The sequence below is a fragment of the Tauraco erythrolophus genome, chromosome 2 (assembly GCF_009769465.1).
Source record: "Tauraco erythrolophus isolate bTauEry1 chromosome 2, bTauEry1.pri, whole genome shotgun sequence".
NCBI lineage: Eukaryota > Metazoa > Chordata > Aves > Musophagiformes > Musophagidae > Tauraco > Tauraco erythrolophus.
In genome coordinates, this window is record NC_141466.1 from 72,517,929 (window position 1) to 72,539,381 (window position 21,453).

Here is a 21,453-nt window from a genome sequence, read left to right on the forward strand (position 1 = left end):
GTCTTCTACGCAGTTAAGAACTGCGTACTAAAAAAATGAAAGCTGTTTCTAAAATTTAAAATCAGTGAACAAGACTGTAGGAAAATAGGCTGACATGCAGATTTTATGTAAAGACAGGGGGGTCAGAGTAGCAGCTAAGTAGGAGAAAAAGAAAAAAACTTAGATGTCTTCAAAGCTCTGAGTTAAGTGTTTTTCAGTTTACTGCAGAAGGAATTTTGTCTCTCTACTGCTTCCATACTAACACAACACAATCAAGTGTGACTGTTTCATACTCTGTTGAAGAAGAATGGACCATTTGCCTTACCCAGCTCTGGAAGCTCTTCAGGATCTCACCTTTTAGGTCTCAACTTTCTGGCCTTAACGATGCAAGTCACCACCTTGCAATGAGCCTGCACAGATGCTCCAGGGGCAGCGGTTCTGCAAACAAGCCTGTCCCAGGCGCACAAGAATCACACACTTGGATAACTTGTACCTGCTGTCATTCACCTCAGTCTATCACAGCTCTTTGTTCTGGCTTGACGATACGCACTGATGGGCTGCCGGGAAAGCAATCGGCATGAAAACTGGCACATGGAAAATTCACAAGTGAGGAATCAACAGTTGTTAGTCTCCATGAACCGCTGTGAAACTACCTATTCATACAGGTCTATCCGTATATTTCACTCACTCCTTAAGATCAGTTTAAGACTAGATGTGAATACACCGTGTGGCTGCGTAAGGAAATCTGGAATTACTTACTACTAGGACTTGGAAAAGCAAATAGGGACCTCTTGAAAACGCTAATCACTCACCACTGCCCACATAACCCCACTCTGTTCATAACCCCTAGAAAGCTGTTCCTAAATACTACAGTCATTTCTTGAATGGCTTTCTGCCCTACCCCATCCCTTCATCATTCCAGTTAGCATCAGGGTGTTAAGAGGTTTCTGTTTCGGGTTCACTCTCCCAATATCAACATCCTGTGTAAATCCACCTTCAGGGTCACCTCTTACAGTTCTGAGTTGTCTCTCCAGGCTGCAGAGTCTGTGAACAGAAAGACCAGAATGTGGCTGCATTTTCTGCAACCAATTTTCACATAATATTCTTGAATATATGGAAAGAGGGCTCCTGAGGAAAGTTCTTCTGCAATAGCAGAACAAGATACATCATGATCCTCGTATTTGTCAAGCTCTATTCTGAAACGCCTGGATGATCTGGGATTTTTTTTCCCCTCCACGTTCCACTTTCTCCATTTCCATTAAGCTGAACTAGAGTTTCTCCCAGAGTCTCCCGCCCCTGCTGGTGGATTTCCAGCAACTTAGACTTCCACTGTCCTTGGCCTTAAAGGGTCTTTCCTTCTCTTCTGTGTCTGCTACCACTATGTATTTTTTTAGATGACAGTAGTGTTTCCTTTCAGCCTTCAACAGGATGAAGAACCTCAATCTGACTGCTGTGCCTGGTCAGGCCAGAGCTTTTCCAGCTTCCACTTCTCTGTAGTTCAAAGACTTCTGGAGTCAGAGATCACATCCATATATTTAACAGTCCAAAACAGACCCTTCCTCTGTGAAATCCCTGTGAACTCGCATACATCTGCAGCTACCACAACACCTTGTGATGAGGAGTTTCACAGCTTCACTTCATTTCCTTGTGCTTCACCAGTGCCACCTTCCAGCCTTATGCCAGAACCAGCGTTCTGGTACCGGAAAAGGCAACGAGTTGTATCAATCTCTATCCACCTTTTCCAGTATACTCATGATTATAAAAAAGCACTTTGGTCACTTGACATCCTGAAGAATCCTCATCTTTCCAGTTTTATTCCTAAACTATTGTAGCGACAGGACATGGGGCAATGGCTTTAAACTGAAAGAGGGGAGATCTCAATTAGATCTAAGGAAGAAATTTTTTACATTGAGGGTGGTGAGGCACTGGCACAGGTTGCCCAGAGAAGCTGTGGCTGCCCCATCCCTGGAAGTGTTCAAGGCCAGGTTGGATGAGGCTTTGAGCAACCTGGTGTAGTGGAAGGTGTCCCTGCCCAAGGCAGGGGGTCTGGAACTAGATGATCTTTGAGGCCCTTCCAACTCAAACCATTCCATGATTCTATAAAACAGCTATTACATCCCCCTGATCACCCTATTCACCCCTTCCTTTCCAGGGCATGCTAATCAAAATTGCATATTATGTTAGACTGTGACACTTCCCTGCCCACTGGAAGTGATCACACCCACTTCATCAGAAAAATCACATTTAATTTTTTCTATTGCTGCATTACGCTAAGAAGTTCAGTGAGTTACAGGATGTCTAAGCCTTTCAGTTTCCTTTTCAAAGCAATTCTATCCAAGTTTCTGGAGTGTATGATAATGCACTCTTTCATAGTCGAATTTTTAGCTCTACTACTCTATTCCCCAAAAGCATTTCAACTCTTTTGCCATGATAACACCATCTTTTCCTAGAGCAGTAATTTTTTTCTTCTTTTATTATCTCTCCCTTCTCTGTACTACAATGATTATGGAAAATATTAATATTTTTAAAGACATTCATCAGTGTCAATCCCTCCAGGTCCCACCCTTCATAAGTATTTCTACTCCCAAATCTTCACTCTAATTCCTTTTGCCTAAATCCTGTATTAAGCCCACCACTGATGACTTTCCGTATGGCATCATATTATATGGATCATATATCAGACCAACAATTTTTATGAACAAAGAATTACAGTAACCTAAACAAGAAGATATTCAATTCTTCTATGTGTTTCCACCCAGAATTGGACATACCAGTGGTCCTCCCGATGGAGGTGTTCCTCAGGGGTCAGTACTGGGGCCAGTGCTACTTCACAACTTTGCTGGTGACATGGACAGTGGGATTGAGTGCATCCTCAGCAAGTTTGCAGATGACACCAACTGTGTGGTGTTGTGGACATGCTGGAGGGAAGGGATGCCATCTAGAGGGACTCTGACAGGCTGGAGAGGTGGACCTGTGAGAACCTCATGAAGTTCAACAAGGCCAAGTGCAAGGTCCTGCATGTGGGTCGGGACAATCCCAAGCACAAGTACAGGCTGGGCAGAGAATGGATTGAGAGCAGCCCTGAGGAAAAGGACTTGGGAGTGCTGGTGGATGAGAAGCTCAACATGAGCCGGCAATGTGCGCTGGCGGCCCAGAAAGCCAACCGTATCCTGGGCTGCATCCAAAGCAGCATGGGCAGCAGGTCAAGGGAGGGTATTCTGCCCCTCTACTCTGCTCTTGTGAGACCTCACCTGGAATACTGTGTTCAGCTCTGGAGTCCCCAGCACAACAAGGACATGGAGCTGCTGGAGTGGGTCCAGAGGAGGGCCGCGAAGATGATCCGAGGGCTGGAGTACCTCTGCTATGAAGACAGGCTGAGAGAGTTGGGGCTGTTCAGCCTGGAGAAGAGAGGGCTCCAGGGTCATCTTATTGCAGTCTTCCAGTACTTAAAGGGGGCCTACAGGAAAGCTGGAGAGGGACTTTTTACAAGGGCGTGTAGTGACAGGACAAGGGGCAATGGATTTAAACTAAAGAGGGGAGATTTAGATTAAATCTAAAGAAGAAATTTTTCCCTCTGAGGGTGGTAAGGCACTGGAACAGGTTGCCCAGAGAAGCTGTAGATGCCCCATCCCTGGAAGTGTTCAAGGCCAGGTTGGATGAGGCTTTGGGCAACCTGGTGTAGTGGAGAGTTTCCCTGCCCATGGCAGGGGGGGTTGGAACTAGATGATCTTTGAGGTCCCTTCCAACTCTAATCATTCTATGATTCTATGGATCTGCCCTGAACAGCTCATTCCTTCAGAAAGCCAGTCCCGAGAGCTGCATCCCACCCTCCTCCTTGCTAGCAGCCCATGCACCACAACAGGATGCCCAGCCTAGCCAAGGCTCTCCTGCACACAGACACAGTCTCACTTGCTACCCAGTCCCACTGTTCTCTACCACTTGTAGCCCCAACCTCCCCTTTCCCCATTTCAACATTATTTTGCAACAGGCACCTTTACATTTGGAGCGACACGAAAACGCTTTAATCCTAGCTTGATCCTTACTGAACAGCAACCCCACTTTTTAATAGCTATGAAGTATCAAGTTGCTTATCACTTTTGGCAAGGTTTAACTCAGCTTGACCTTTGTATGCTTGCTTTACTCCTATATATAATTTTAGAGGTCAAGGCATGACTCATAACTGCCACGTCTGCTCATTTTCCGTCGCCAGGAAGAGGCAGGTAGCTATCCCACACTGTAGGAAAGGGGCAGAGCTGTATTAGAAAGTGGAGTTTTCTGTAAAACCAACTGCCCGTTGAGTTGATGCCCCCACCCCAAGGAGTACAAAAGCCAGTACCAGCCACGGTAAAACACAGTGACACAGCTTTGCAGGCAGCCAGAGAGCAACTCCTATACCAGGAGAACAGCATGAGGAAGATTTAATATGTGGGTGATGGAGAATTATATGGATCAGCAAGAGGCAAGTCAATATAGTAATTTTAAAAAGAGTAACAGTTTATTTCTATTGCTTTCTGTATGTGAAAAGAAATACGCTTTTCACCTATGTAAATAACAAATGCTACATAATCAAACAGTTTATCACTCCACTGATGGAGAAACCTTATTCTGTGACAGGTCTGTTCTGCCATCGCTTTTCCAGTGATGGATCATTGAACACAGCTCCTTCATAAACACTGAGCAACTCTACGTAAAGAAACTCTGTCATATCTGGGAAATGGCTAACACATACTAAGTTCTTCGAGGTATAAAATTCTGTCACCATCTGTCCTTTCATAAACAGCTGAATGTCACTATTCTGGAAAAAAAAAACCCACAAAGAAAGAGGTTTCAATCTGAACAGGCACCAATAATAATAATAATGATGATGATAATAACATCAGTGACAAGACAAAACTGTCTTTGCTTCTAACAACAAAAGGGACTGTTAGGAAGCAAGAAAATAGCATTACGAAAGGCTAAACAAAGGTATGGTGGCACTTTGGAGAGCCGTGGGTGGACTGGGCCAATGTCACGGCACCCGGTATCTCATCTCTAAGAGACCAGCAGCAGCTCAGACGTGTGTACAAGAAACATGGTAAACGGACAGGCGGTCTCACAAACGGGACGATAGTTTTCAGATGGAGGGAACCCACAAACGAAATCGCCGTCATTCCTCCTCTAAACTCTGAGGGTGGATATGCTGCATTAATACAAGCACATCTGCGAGGCAATACTAACTGAAAGCACAAAACCGCCAAGGTTCTCATCTCCTGTCCTTAACTGGAAGTCTGTTTGCTCTTCACCATCCATCTTTTGTTACCTTCTGAACAGGTTCATCAAGTGCGGAGCTATGTCCCAGTGGAAGTGTCACCTACCACTCAGAAGACACATTCTGTTGATTCAGCTCCATCAGCTCCTGTGCATTTACTTCGGTTATAAAAGCACGACCCATAATCTGGGCGCAAGAAAAGCTACAAGAACAGCCTCAGGTTTATCAGGGAAGCGTTCCACTGCATCCCATTCCTACTAAACTGCTGCAGCGGGAGTGAAGTGTAATTCTGGAAATACGTTACACAACTCCTGGAAGTACAGGGTGAGTTTAAATACAGGAAGCGGTGGGTAAATATAGATGCAGTGCACAAAATATCCTCACTAAAAGACGCTGCTGCCGTAGCCACCAAACCACTGCTGGGCAAACCTCCCTGTACAGGAAAAGTTGGAAACTACAAAGCCTAGATGTTATTGTTTTTTCTCCCCTCATCAAAAATGTGTGCCATAGGAACTTCATTTTCCACTTTCCAAGTTTCATTTCGAAGGTGACATTTTAAACAGGCAGGAACACAACGTCCTCACTTTGCAACATTTAGAAGTTGCAACTTCACAAAAACCTCAGCTCACCCAAACCCCTCTCGGCATCTCTAAGCCACTAAAACCCACAACAGGTACAGCTCATTAGGGCTTGCTGCTTTGCCTACACACACATTATACGTCCTCAGTATGCCGTGTTTTCAGCTTTTACATTTAAGGATGGCTTTTTCCTATGTTTAATCTAACACTTCATTTTAAGTCATTCCAGTGCTTTTGCTCTACCCTTCTAATCCACGGTCATTCACAGCACCTACCTGTTGTGGTAAAAAGTACAACACAAAACAATTGTTGGAAGTTATGGTCTGATCCGGGTTGAAAATCTGAACGAGTGGTGAACTCATACAGCAAGAGCTGTGCAGCGAGTCAATCAATGAAGCTGCATCACACCTCAACACCTCTTTAGCTAACACTCTCGGTCCCTTCCTTTCCACTGCTCTGCTTTCAGTTCCCAGCTGATCATGGAATCATTTAGGTTGGAAAAGACCTTGAAGATCACCAAATCCAACCACTAGCCTAGTATCGCCAAATCCACCACTAAACCATGTCCCTGAGCACCACATCTACACGGCTTTTAAATACGTCCATGGATGGTGACTCCACCACCTGTTCCAATGCCTGACAATCCTTTTGGTGAAGAAATTTTTCCCTAATATCCAGTCTAAATCTCCCCTTGTGCAACTTGAGGCCATTTCCTCTTGTCCTATTGTTTGTTACTTGGGAGAAGGGACTGACCCCCACCTCGCTACAATCTCCTTTCAGGTAGTTGTAGAGAGTGATACGGTCTGCCCTAAGCCTCCTTCTCTTCAGGCTAAACAACCCCAGTTTCCTCAGCCACTCCTCATAACACTTGCGCTTCAGACCTTTTACCAGCTCCGTTTTCCTTCTCTGGACAAGCTCCAGCACCTCAATGTCTTTCTCATAGCGAGTGGCCAAAACTGAACATAGTATGATATGATGATATAGAACCATCATATGATGATGATCTATACCAATCCTTCCTCAGAGAGCTCCATCTAAAACACTGCCCTTACCAAGACAGTTACCCTTTGTGGCTCCCTGTTGAAGCATTCCAGCACTCTGAGTTACTTCATCATCCAAACGCTTCCTTATCGACCAGCTACGCAGTTTATACAACAAAACAAAATTCCACAACTCTTTCCCTTGCAGGGCACAAAGCAAAATAAGTAAGTTGTCCAACTGTTGCTGAGGAGCTGCTCGCAGAATGGGATATGAGAACCAACTAGGAGACAAGGTGGACCCTCAGAGTGGTAGTATCAAGAAGGATTCAGAATATGTGTTGGGAAGGATAATCATTCAGATGGTCCTACAGTGTTGGAACAACTGCCCAGACAGAAGACTGGTGCCTCCTTCTAACTGGAACCCAACCATCTGCATCTACAAATGTCAACATTATCAAGCCATAGATTTTTATTAGTGGGGGACAAGATGGACAAATTCAAGTTCTAAACAAAGTTCTGAACTCTCAGTAGAGCTGGAGAATGCACCAGTCACACGTGTACGTGGCTGAGGAGGGAGTCTGAACATACTGGCCAGGGAAAGCCATTAGCCTTCCTGACCCAACTTCTTACAGGCCTATTGAAATAGAAGAAACATCTCTAGTAAGACATGCATAGCATGCTAAAAGGAAACAGTTCTAGTTTTGTCTTATGTTAGACTTTGCTACAGAAAAGCAGCCCTGTTTCAGCCAGCTGAGCAACTCTTCACAGTTCACCACAGAAAAATATAAATAAGTGCAGACGTGGATTACACTTTCCTGGTGCCACAAGGCAAGGCTACTAGGCAATTTATAGTCACAGACTGGAGGCAACTCCTCATTTACAAATTCCAGTTTTAAAACACTTCCCACTAAATCACAGACTGCGAGGATCCTGTCCTCCCAAACAGGAGATCTGCCAACAGCCTGTCCGAGGGAGCAGTCAGTAACAGTGGTTATGAACACAACGCACAGATCTCTTCCTCAGTTCTTAAAAATAGTTTAGGGGAATACACATGGAGCTTTACTGCTACTGAAAATACAAAACACAGTTATAAAATTAGATACCTGAATGTAATCTCAGAAAGATTAAACTTTTCTCATGAAAACCTGCTTCTGAATGAAGCCATCCGGAAGGATGCCACGCTGTAGCTTCTTGGGTATATTACTCACCATATCTGTAGCTTGATCTTCTTTCCTTGTAATTCAACAGTTTTAATCTTGAAGTCTATCCCTAAAATAAACAAACACATAAATAAGTAATTAGTATTAACTTACAAAAAAGAACAATTCCACATCAACTCGGAATTACTGCAGATAGAGCAGCAGCTTTTTTTCTTCTTTTATGGAATCACCAGGTAAAACAAGAACGTCGGAGTAAGCCAGACTGCAGGAGGAGCACAGCTATCAACACAGGCAGGGCCTCAAAGGGTCTACAATCGGTCAATGGACACCTTCAGGTAACACTGTTAAGACAATCTGGCTTGTGAAAGTTTTTAAATTCTTGCTTATTTTTAAGAAAGAAAAGTATCAGGTTTTTGCAATTTTTCTGGAGAACTTCCAAAAAGAAGAAATCTGTGATTTTGGGTATAAATGTAAACATCCTAGACAAAATGGCAAGCTCTCCTCTTGTTTTCTAAAAAGACTTCCCCCCACCCTGCAAATGATTCAACCACGATATTTTGCATACGCAGAAAAACTACCTGAAATATTGCAAATTTTTGTTCAACTTTTATGTCTAATCCTTGTGATGCCACCAATTCAGAATCCTCTCAAAAAACCTGCCCTTCTCCCCGCCCAAGATTCTCCTTTCGTTAATCTTGTTCCAGTAATCTACTTGTCAGAGTAACATTAACTACAGAAATCTTAATGCTTGTTATGTGTTTAACATAACTCCAAGAGGTCAGTGCAAGAGCCTACACCAGAGCATGGGACAAGGCTCCAGACTATTAAAAACAGTCATCTTGCTTTTTACACTGTTGAAACGAGCAGCAGAAGCCCTAAATTGTCTCTCGAGCTAAACACATGCGCGCATGGTTTATAGACCGCCAACCTCAAGCTCCAGTAATGTAAGCAGAAGGGTTTAAGCAACACGAAGCTTTCAACCAGCAATAAAAGGCAAGTTATCGGCCTAAGCTGGCACCCAACTGCCGCGTCTCTTCGTTCATGTCCATCCCTGCTCCAACCTCTGACGTGGTACAAGCCGAGTTGAGACTTGACAGAAGTGCCTAACCAGGACCCTCAAAACACAGAGTAAGTGGAGACCATCTTGACAGAGAATGAGTAAGGTTCTACTGTTAACACAAATACAACTACTTACTAATACAAAATAATTCACACGCTAATTTGTGGCAAAAGCTGAAATGGTATTTGCAAGGAAGTTAGTTAACTATGGGATGTGCAAGGACAGAGGAGATAAAGCTGTCCAGAGAAGACTCAGGAAAGAAGAAACTATCAAACCAAAGACAGATAATTAGCGGAGATCAACACTGCAACCAGTATTTAACATTTTCATTATTCATTCTGGTGTAATAACTCGTCCTATTTGAAGCCTACTGCTTACAAAAGTGAGAGGCACTGTACAAAACAATTAAAATAAGAAACTGATAATCTTGAAGAGAGAATCAAAAGAAGGGATGGGTGTCAGCAGTACAAAATGCAACATTACATGCCTGTTACCTAAGAATTTCTTCTGTGAACCAGCAGCTGTTTTCACACGACAAAGACGACAGACTGAAGGCTGAGAGATTCACCATTTTACTTGCACAGAGTAACTATAATCCAGTGGAGAGGCAACCCTAGAATAAGCAAATATGGTCTTGCAGGCACCTGGTGAGAAATTTCCATCTGAGGCAGGGAAATACGAACACCGTTGTGTAAGACCTTGGTGAAACCTCATTTGTGCAATGTGAAATCGCTCTTCCCCAGAAGAGATGGAGTCAGACCAAAACGGATGCCTACGCCAGATAAGCCAGGATGAGCATCCCCTCCACCAGCACCTCCATAGCAGAAGAGGCATGACTGAGGACCACATCTTGTTTCAACCTTCTCTTCCCAAAATTGCCTGCAAAAATTATTAGCATAGACTATACATCCAGTGGAGCAGGAACACTACAAGCCATCTTCTCAAAAATGCTCTGACAGTAATTAGATGCCAGAGCTCTGACTTTCAATTCAAATCAGAGAAACACTGCAGATAATTTTTCATGCTTTCAAAAAAATGTTTATATTTAGACTTTTAAAAGGCAGCAGCTGCAATCACAAACTTCCCTCCTAAATCTACAAGGTCATTTTATAACAAGTAAGATTAAACAGAATTTATGAAACACACTATTACGTAAGAAGTCTACATGGGAGGCCTGCTTTAAACTCCACCAAGTCCAACTCCTTGTAGCTCTCTATACTGCACACTCAACGTCATTTTAACGTTGAAATATTAAATTATAAAAATCTTTTCACATAAAAATCAGGATACCAGAGCCTCCCTGGGAAAGGCTGCACAATTTTAGATGCTGGGGGGGAAGACGACTCGCCCTCCGCACAGCCCTGCATCATGCATGGGCAGAAACAGGGACGGCGCTTGCTAGATGGACACCTACCACATATGCAGTCAAAAACGAAAACAGGGAATAACCCTTAAACAAATATCAAATGCAGCCCCTCATGGAGCCTCTTATGGTACCAAGTATTTAATAAACATGAACCAGAGTATAAATTCCTCATTTCTAAAGATTTAAAGCAGTACAGTGGCTAAACGCTGAGGTCGTCCACTAATTCTAGAACATCAGCTTGGGACCTTCAGAGCTCAGTTTCAGGTCAGTGCTCCATTTTTTTCCAATTAGCCAAAGCAGTACTTCTTCACTCACATTAAGTTAAATTTATGAATCGATATAGCTCATACCATACGCACGTGGTCTGAAAAACAAATCTGCTGAACGATTAATAGCCAACACACGAAATTGCCCCAAATACACCTAACTATCCCCACATTTTATAGCGTTTAGTCGTTTGTTATGATGTAGTGCTCCACAGCATTTGCCAAAAGATCATAAATAAAAGTATTTTCTACAGCAACACTTTTAAGGTTCTGCCCAGATAAGGCAGGATGTTTGACAGACACTTCTTACGCATTAAGATAAAGTAAGCTATTAACCCCGCCAAAGAAATTAACTCTTCTCTGCACTGAGAGAGATTTAGCTAACTCTAGTATTTGGGGATAAAATAAATCTCTAATCCCATGTTATACTCAGCTTCCACTCCAATTACAATATAATACTAGTTCAGCCTTCATAACAGAAAGATTGTTATAAATAGTAATGACTATTCACCTCCAGATACTTCCAAAGTAGTTTTAACTGACTGGAAAAACTTAACTTCTGCATCACTATAATGCCCATTCACTTCTGGGTCTTTCCAAGGAAGTTGTCAGTGACACTACGCCAGCAGAAACACAAAGGCTTCAGAGAGAAGAGATTACAGGTATGGGGAGTTTCCAGCAACATTAAGTTCGGGAAAGAGCTTAAGAGGGTAACGGGTATAAAAATTGAACAGCATGCAGAACAGACATATTACCATCACAGGAGGATAATGACAGAACTAATGAATTAAAGATAAGCATGAAATTACTCCCTTATTAAGTGTAGATAAGATATTCATCAGCTTCAACAAGACAAACTGGAATTCACAGAAAAACCTAGAAGTACACTGCCAGCCTATTAAGCACTTAACAGAACTCCATACTTTCAAATAAAAACTTGGAAATGTTTGTTACGCTTCAGCATGGCTTGTGCAGTTTAACAACGAAGTCTCCTTACAGGCAGATCCTCCCAGGTTTCTGGCTCACTTTTGGATTTCCTTCCAAATTCAAGCCTTGTACCAGCTGCTTATAGCAATATACAGGCCCAGGTCTGATCAAAAACTGAACTCACAGCTTTAAAAAAAAGACTGAAGCTATTTACGGATTCTTTAGGTTACTGGTCTTTGAGTACTAAGGCTTAAGAAGTACCATTAGTTGATCTGATGGTATGTGCAAACAAGATCTGCCCTTACACAAATATTGAACGTCCTTTCTGCCCAGTCACTGTAAACACGGAGAGCAAGAGGAGCTCCGAAGCTGGAAGGTCAGACTGGTGCATCAGGCCACTGAAGCCAAGCTCTGCTGTCCCTACATCAGCAGAGGTTATTGCCAACAACTCCGGACGAAGCATTCTGGCTTTATTTGTGTAAGTTTAAATATCTGTCTTGGTGAATACAGAACTATTTGCTTGAAGGTTTTGCATTTCCATTGCTCTCAAAGACATTAATGAAGACCCAGGACTTGCGTCAGCAGAACAGCATGTTTTAAATCCATAATCACTGCATCCAAACAGTTATATATCACCTTACACCTCCTCAAGCCCCTGCCAAGCTTTTGTAAAGATCACTCTTCTGTTGGTAAATCACAAACCAACTTGAAAAGCAAAAGATAGAATGCCATCAGCACAAGAGGGAGAGAGAAAAAGTTATTTTCCAGCCCATTTCAGAGCTACAAACGATGAGCTAGCCCTTTTCAGGCAGCACAAATTTTGTGTGCATTCTTTGCAAACAAAGGCAGCATTCAGCGCGGGGAGGACGCTGGGCGGTAGGAAGCGGAATGTAGGGCAAGAGAGGGGCATCACTGCAGCACTGGCAGCTGACGGCCAACCTGCACGTCAAACCCCCATCAACGGCAGGCAAACGGTAAGCAGCATAGAAATAAGTGCATTTTGTACCTCGTTTCTTAGCCATTGCTTTGCAAATACACTGTAACACTATTAGGCATTTTCAACTCAGGAGAGAAAAGGAAAAGTGCACAAATTCACACTAAAATCTTGTGTCTTGAAGCTGTCCACCTTTGTGCTACAGGCTCTGCCAACAGCAAGTACTTTGAACAGTGTAATTAAACTGCAGCTATCAACATCCAAATTAACACAGCAGAACTTGGACCACGTTCACATTTCCCAGTAAGTGCCAGAGCCACCTGGATGGCCCTTTTCACCTGCCCCCCTACCAGTGGGCAGTAATCCTGAAGAAGGTACGGTTCAGAGCTTCAGCTACAGCACATTCTTCAAGGGTTTGGAGGCACACCTGGATATGCCCCACACTAATCCATGCCAAACAACTGAAGCAAGGTCCAGCTCTTGCAAGTGCTCTAATAGAATCATAGAATCACAGAATGGTTTGGGTTGGAAGGGACCTTCAAGATCATCCAGTTCCAACCCCCCTGCCATGGGCAGGGACACCTTCCACTACACCAGGTTGCTTAAAGCCTCATCCAACCTGGCCTTGAACAGCTCCAGAGATGGGGCAGCCACAAAAGAATATACATCTTATCTTTACAGCCTAACTTTTTAGAAATTCCAGCGTCAAGTAAAGAAAGAGACTGACCAGGTAGAAAGAAATCCATCTGCTGCCTTTCTTTGAATCAACAACTTTCAAATTCACCAAGTCAGAAGGAACACGGCCTCACGACTTGTGGTACATTAACACAAAGAGTAAACACAGTGACACACCTAGTCAGCACAAGAACACCATCACGAAGCAGACAAAAATCTGTATCCTTCAGATATGTTTTCAGCCTACAGCAGGGCCCAATAAACAGCCCTAAATTTTTTTATTTAAAAAAGCAAAAATGCAATAAAAGAAAACTTATCAACAGCAGGAAGATACAGCAATAACTAAGCCTGGAAGCTTTTAAAACTACAAAATTAACTTCAAGGCAGAGATCTCTGCAGATCTTTGCCTAGTCTTTTTATACAACTACCTGATTATAAGATCCCTCAATTCGCGAGACAGATTTATAATACTGTTAAGACTTCCTTAACACCTTAATGCAGAAGATGACTTCTAAAACAAACTCCTAAGCCAGATACTGCTTTATCAATTTTATTAATCTCTAGAGCATAACACTAATAAAAACTTGATTCCTCCAAGCCCTCCCAACAACAACCTTCCCAGATACTTCAAGTTCAGAACTGTAAACTCTTCGAAGTCAACGTAAGTCTTTCAACCAAGCTTTAATACTTCAAAATGTTATTTTACTAAGAACACTCAGACATTAACATTTGTTATCAAGGAAGTAGTTAAGATCATGTATTTTGTAAAAAAGCTTTGGATGTGAACATACTGTCTCCTTCCAAAGCCAAACACAAGCAAGAAATAAGAGTTCAGGTTTTAACTAAGATCTTAATGATCTCAGTTACTACTTAGGTCTTTCAAAGTATTTATTCTACAAGGTATTCATACTTACACAGGGTGAATATACAACATTCCCAACCACACTCAACATTTTAAATACAAATACTATTCTTCAGAGGCTTTATATGAATTGGATTTCTAAAGTTTCTCTGCCTTCTTCACACCTTCAGCAGAGAACAAATCCTCAACGCTAGGTTCTCCAGGTGTCACACCAATACTGGGACCTGGGACTTTGCTGAGACAATGATTCACATTTGGTGTGACGTCTCCTTTCACTTGCCCATAAGAGATAAGAAAGGAAGAGGCATCCATCACAAAGCGCCACTTATAAGATGTACAACTTTTTAATAGAGCATTTAGGAATACTCTGCAAGTCGGCAAACTAATCCCCATTCAGACTGTTCTGGAAGAGAAACTCAAGCTGTTCACAGACTCAACCTTTGGCAAAAGATGGAGTGAAAGCACAAGTTTCATCAGAGAGCAAAATCGAGCTGACGCAGTAAGGAATAGGAGGAAGCTTTAGGCTAGCTGGGACAGGCCTCTGCAGCCATGGCAATTCTTTCTGAAATATAGAATTGCTACCTTTGGCAAGAAGAATGGCATTCAGCTACAGAGGAGAAAACTCTTAATAACTGGTCTCTAAAAGGAGCTGGAACTCACATCATCCTCCCCTATTGCTTGTGGCTTACATCTCGCATGAACTTCTCTAATTAAGAGGTGGATCTCTGTGGCTATTAATTCTTTGTCAAATCTTTTTTCTCAGGAGAAAACTGCAATAAAACAATAAAAGGCATCACTAGGCAAAGTCTCAAACTCTTGTTGAGACTGAAGCAAGTCTTAATGAGATTATGACAGAGACTGAGACAACAAGGAAACCCAAAAACTCGCCCTACTTGGCTTCTTTTAAGCAGTACTGAGAAACTGTAGATTCAGAAGAGGAACTGATTCTTTAGGCCATAACTACTTTCTCTAACACGACATTTATTCACCAGGAGTAAGGGATTACACTGCATTTGAACTCTTTCTTGTCTTTATCCTCAATCACGTGTACCACAGTCAGCTACTTGAGAAGAGGAAAAGCCAATGTCACCAACAACAAAAAATGAGTGATCGAATCAAAAAAAGAAGCCTGTCAACGCTTTAGAGCCTGATGAGATGCAAACATGCAGTGCTCTTAGTTTAAACCTAGCGGGCAATACTAATTTTGCTCATGCCTTTGTAGGAGGATGTACAAAAAGTTATGGCAGCTCCACACCCCTCGGTTTTACAGTACTGATCCACTCTCTCCAGCTTCCAAGTACATTTAATCTTATGAGTAAACAAGATAGTAACTAAGTAAATGAGATAGCTAGTCTTCCTCTTTCAGGAGAAAGCTCACTTCACACACGTGCTTATCTGCTGATATTCTTTTGTGTATGTGTACACATACATACAACACAGACGGATCTTCAGCCTCCCACATATATGTACTTCTATGTATATCAGTACTCGTATGTATCTTTTCTACATTTGTGTGTGGCAATGAATTCTTTGAAGAAATAGAAAAAACACAGTATTGTTTAATACAAACATCCATGCAAAACAAACATCTCCCCTTTTGCTTTGAAAAGGTGAAAACCAAGATGACAGAACGCAAGTCCTCCGAATCCCCTCCCTCAGTGTCTCAGACCCACCAACCTCTTCTGTAGCTCCCCCAGAGCCGTAGTCAGTCATGGATCATCCACCACAACGCTAACCTACCCCAGGATACAGATCAGGTCAGACAGCCCATGTGGGCTGCAGCAGTCTCAGGACCAGGCTATCTTCAGGCAGATCATTTCAGGGCAGGTACCTCAGGTTCTACCCCAGTGCTTGCCTGTGCTGTGTTCTCCACCGTCAGGTGGGGAGCTGGGGAAGAGCATGGGGTGAAAGGAAGGAGTGCGTGGCCAGAAGCAAAGCTCTACCCAGATAGACACACAAGTTCTGGTTAGTACTGTTATAATGGCAACCCCAGCAGCAGCTCCTTCCACTACAAAAACCAGAGCAAGTTTCTTACGTGTCTCAAGTCCATGTTATCATCTCCATTTCAATAAAAACAGCCAAGGCAACAGCTCAAGACTGGCATGTGGAGCAAGCTACACTCTCCAGCAAGACTTCTGCTTTTGTCTTAGTTTTCTTGACCACACAATAAAACCTGCAAGTGCCCCAAGTACTGCAGGTGACTCCAAAAGCTGAAGGGACATTATCCGCTACAAGCAAACACTGCTGTAAGACAAAGCAAAAATCAGGCACCTATATAAAAGAAAATTACTAATAAATTTAATAATTAATATATTAATATAAGTTTTTTTAAAAACTAACAAGATGTTACTGAACGTGCCTGTTCTGGTTAGCACAGGGGATCAGGTGAGAGAAGAAAAACAAAAGGAGAAAACCGTACCAGGCAGCAACCATCAGTCAGTGACCGAGTTATTGGTGTACTCTGAAGGCAATTTTAGTACTTCTGCAAAAACAAAACTGCATATCCTGACACAGCGAGAAGCTTGTAAGTTGCTTTCCCAAACTTTAAGTTCAGCAGTGCTCATCAGAAGAGCACAGCCAGATGTGGATGGAGAACAGAGGAGGCAAACAGGTATCTCTCGCCAGCTGAACACACAGAGCCGGGCAATCCGATTGCTGCTGTCAGCGCGAGGTAACTCCTGACCAACTGCTGCAAAGCAAAGTTATGAATAACGTAGGGTACCTGCTGCACACAGATGACAGGCACCACTTAGTGGTTACGTTAGACCATGTCACAAATTCCCATTCATTTTAACTCGAGGCTCTACTATCACACCAGACCGAAAGTAAATGCTTTAAGGTTTACCCACCCTTCCCCTCAAAAAAAAAAAAAAAAAAGACTACAATGGTTCATGATACAAACTTACATGAGAGTTTCCTTGCAGTCTCCAAAGTCACAATGACTCAGGACTCCCACTCTGCTGCAGGCTAGGGAGCACCTGGCAGAACTTGTTCCGATGAAGCAGCCCAGCACCAGGAGCAGTGAGCAGAGCCTCAGACGTCGGAGCAAAGGGGCCACAAAAATGAACTGAGGCAGTGCGGGACTGTCTGAGCCAGTGCCCGGAGAAGGCTATGGGGAGAACCAGCAGCAGTTCCCCAGGACCAACACAGAGGGTATCAGGAATCACAGAGCAGGTGCTGCTGAAACGGTCTCTTGGCTGTCTTTGCTGTCCTCTTCTAAACCTTTAATTCCATCATTTTTGACATTCAGTGACCAGAAGCGTAATGAAGTACTCCAGATATGATCAGACTATGGATTTGTGCAGTTGTAAAATAGAAAGTCAATGAATTCATGTGTTTCAGTGTTTCATCTTCTCTGCACTAAGATTTTCCTAGTGCAGGGCATGCAAACTAGAGCAGCCACACAAACTCACTCTTCCTGCTCTGCAAGGTTTCAAGTCCTAACAACTCAGCATTTACAGAGCACATAAAGCTGCACCTAACTAAAGTAACACATACCTTACACAAAACCTTAGGAAATGTACACTTAGTTCATTCCAGTAGTCTAAGTTCCACAACTGGTTAAAAGGAAATATCCATGAAGGGAAGTGTCCTGTTGGAGAGCCTGGTTTTGATCGAGCTACACATGGGAGGGCAATGGTAACAGTAACACAAGATTTAATTACTATAATTCCACTAGCCACAAATCATGATGTGATTAGTGATTTTTTTTCCACTCCTCTCTCCCACACATCCAGTCGCTCATGTTAAATTCTCTTACCCTCAGACTGAGTGTCACCTAGCAGCCTCTTCTTTCCTGAAGGACCTTCCCCAAGTGCTCTACTTGCCACCCATTCCCCAAACGACCCATTGTGTGCTTTGTTTTAGTGCCCCCATCAACTATCACTTGAATTCACTCCTGTATCACCAGGTCAGCAGCCTCAAATCACACTGCCTCAATATAGCAACAGCTACTCAGAACTGTTTTTCTCAACAACGTTAGTAGTCACAAGCAGAGAAACTACTGGGGGAATAGCTGTATCTTTGACTGCTAGGGATGCACGGGACCTGAAGGGTCCTGAAAACTGGTATTTTTGTAGAGCAGGTATCAAGAAAAGTAATTATGACAACACCTCTCTGTAAAGATTAGCATATATCACTGATTAAGAATCTTCAGCTTATGCGACAGTGTGTATCTTAATAAACCACTTGATTACATATAGCATCTATTTTTAGGAACACAGATTCTCAAACTACCTTTAGCTTTTAACACAAGATCTGCTAAACTAGAGATTCTCTTCAACAGACTGATCAAGTCCTATCAGCCCCTCCTAGTGACCACAGCTCTTCCCTGAATCTTCAGGTTTTCAGTATGATTTTACGGTATCTTTGTAAAACTCTCTTTACAGGCTGAGTTTCACTAATACCAGATCAACACAGATAAATTCCAGAGTTGGTCATGTTAAGGCAGAACACGAGACATGAGCAGTAGCACTGTTGCCAGATCATCTCCTACCAATTAATCTATTCTTAACGAAGCAGATGACAATCCTGCGAGACGGCAGCTTCTTATTGTGACCTACATTCTTCCATTCCAGATGCCTACGTTTGTTGTGCTTTCAAATGCTGCCACACGTCATGAACAAACACAGCTCAGCGTTGCAGGGATATTTGATTTATGCAAATCAACACTGACTAACTGATACAGGGGACTCAGCTGAATATTCATTTTGGTGACAAATCCAGTACTCTGCCTTATATCCTCCCCAAATATCTGGCTTAATCCCCCCAGAACAATAGAAGGCCATTGTTATCCATCCTGATCTCTTATCTGGGAAAGGCCCCCGTACTGGGAACTCATTCCCATCATCAGGGTTTGCAGGAACCGGGGATCCTCACGCCGCACTGCTGCCTCCCCACCCACGCTGCCTTGCTGCAGCTTTCCGAGCCACCTGCCATGTCTTGCACCCACAGCCACCAGGCACTTGAGAGACAAACAAGGATGTTCAGAATTATAAGATTCAGAACTACAAGAGTGAAGGACGCTTTCCTAACTTGAAATTCTTTTTGAAGCGTTCCCATTTCCCTTCAAAGCAGGCGGAACAGCTTACAGACGAGCTGTAAGCATGCCAGCTTCCTTTGTGCATCCGTTTGTTTCAAGGATGCATGTTAAATCTGGGTCAAGGCTACAGCCCTCCAGTGCACCAAAATTTTCTCTCGCTTCTAGCCTCGCCTGAAACCTCCTCAACGATCATTCTTTAGAGGTTTATATTAAAATCATAAGCTAGGACCTACATGGTAACTCTGGAGTAAACCATCACAGCAGTGAATATTGCTACCAGAAATTCTTTAAGAGCACTTGGGGGCAGTATTAAAAAAAATAATAACCATCAAGGAGACAGAGGTGTTGTGAATTGTCTCCTCTCCATACAGAAGGTTGCTGCACCTACACAGCAACTGTGACCTTCCAACCTTCCACTGTTCTTGTCACCTATATTAAAAAAAATAATCACAGGATGGTTTGGGTTGGAAGGGATCTCAAAGATCATCTAGTTCCAACCCCCCCTGCCATGGGCAAGGACACCTTCCACTACACAGGGTTGCTCAAAGCCCCATCCAGCCTGGCCTTGAACACTTCCAGGGATGGGGCAGCCACAACTTCTCTGGGCAATCTGAATCATCTTCAGAAACACATTTTGATATCTCTTTCGTTCCACTTTACTCCCCTTTGATAAAGAGAAGTCCATGACCTTGCCACTATGCACCGGATATTTGCAGACGTTACGTCTTAATATTAGCTGGAACACAAGCAGTAAGACTTTTCTTTTCCTTTTTAAAATACAGATTATGTCCATGCATGTAGGTCTCAGAAGTCACAGGGCTGTAAGGAAGGAAACAGTATCAACACGTCAAGAATTCCATGAAGCTGCTTCTCCTCAAGTAGCATTGTTCAGATGTTTAATAGATCGATTACAACGTGAAGTGCTGTTTATCCCCATATCTGGAATTAAAACAGCAAATCCAAACAATCAGAAGGTAAGAAGGGCACCATTACCATCCAGTACAGTCTCGTAGTTGAGGTCCCACCACTAGTACCCACTCGGAAGGCACTTTAAAATGGCACTGCCTCGTTCAACAATGACAGGCAGCGATTAACTAAAAATTTTACACATATCTCACGTTCCGGCTCCCTTACCCCATCTGCTGCATACATTTAAATACTGGTCTGTAAACTAAAAATCTAGTAATGAAGTTTATTCACAAAGATTAGTAGAAGATACAACTTTCCTGTAAAGTGAAGATAATGACTCCTCCAAGGGAGGAACTAAGATATATAAGCTTAAAAACATTAATTAGGGATGCCTGACTGGAGGTCTGTAGGGAAAAGTGTCTTAATGAACTAAAGCTAAATCTCCAAGAGCTCAAAACAATCTGGTTTCTAGTAACCTTTCCCTGAGAGGCACCATGGAGGCACCACTCCCTCCATGTTCAGAGGGAGTGACAATGGCACAGGCATTCACGCCTCAGCAATTCAAGCCACACTTTTGGGTGATAAACCAATGCACCACTGGCAATTTAAACTGACGGGGGAGAGCTGAGCCAGTAGACAAGACCTACATGGTTTTCTACCTCTGGAAAAGCAACAGGGTTGGGACTTTGGGCGAGCTCTTTAACTGCCACAGCTCTGCCCGTGAACCCTCCAGGGTGTTGAACACAGAAGATCACGCTATGACCACATCCAACAACAAGCCAGCTGATGGCAAGAGAAGTCCCCAGGACCACAACTTGACCCAGTGGGCTAAGTGTTCGTGACACAGTTCTGATCTCATGGGTTTGATGTGAGAGATAGCACTCTCCATATCAGGGCCTGGGCAAAGTTCAGGAGATAACCAGGGCAAGGACCATTTCCCAGTAAAACAGATGCAGACACAAGGTTCTGGACACCAAGTGACAGCCGTTTCCAACAGTTAAGAATCTTGCATGTTTAACTTAAGCATTAATTCAGTAGAGGTGTTCAAAGCACAGCTGCACAAATTTTGGGTGCAGTGAGCCTACCTGACATTCACGTCAAGTGGACTAAAATTGAGATCCCAGACAATGACGAAGGTTCAGAGTGTCCCACTTTGGTGCAAGTAACCTGTCACGTATGACAGGGACAAAAGCCACTTTTCAGGCATGAATCAGTTACAAAGCCGCCTCATCCTCTCCTCTCCAGCTGCCTTCATCTCATTTGTAAGCATTAACGCGACTTTTGTCTAGTGAGGTTTATGTGTTAAACAGTCCTCAATACAGGATGCAGCATCGGAAGATCCGAGGTGGCCACAGAAAGCACACAGACAACCCATGAGGGTTCCACAGGATCTCTCTTCACTTAACCATATTCCTTCCCTGAAAGGAGTTTCAGAACTCATGTGAAAGTACAGTTCAAATTTACATGT

General features: G+C 43.1%; 1 protein-coding gene across 3 annotated transcripts in view; it reads right to left on the reverse strand.

Moving 5' to 3' along the window:
- Nucleotides 1-21,453, reverse strand: part of RAB10 (RAB10, member RAS oncogene family) — a 46,283-nt gene that overhangs the window by 12,211 nt on the left and 12,619 nt on the right. For all 3 annotated transcript variants that reach the window (XM_086631463.1, XM_086631461.1, XM_086631464.1), the window contains exon 2: nucleotides 7,994-8,054. In XM_086631463.1, coding sequence (XP_086487589.1) covers nucleotides 7,994-8,054 — 61 coding nt within the window. The remainder of the gene's footprint in view (nucleotides 1-7,993; nucleotides 8,055-21,453) is intronic.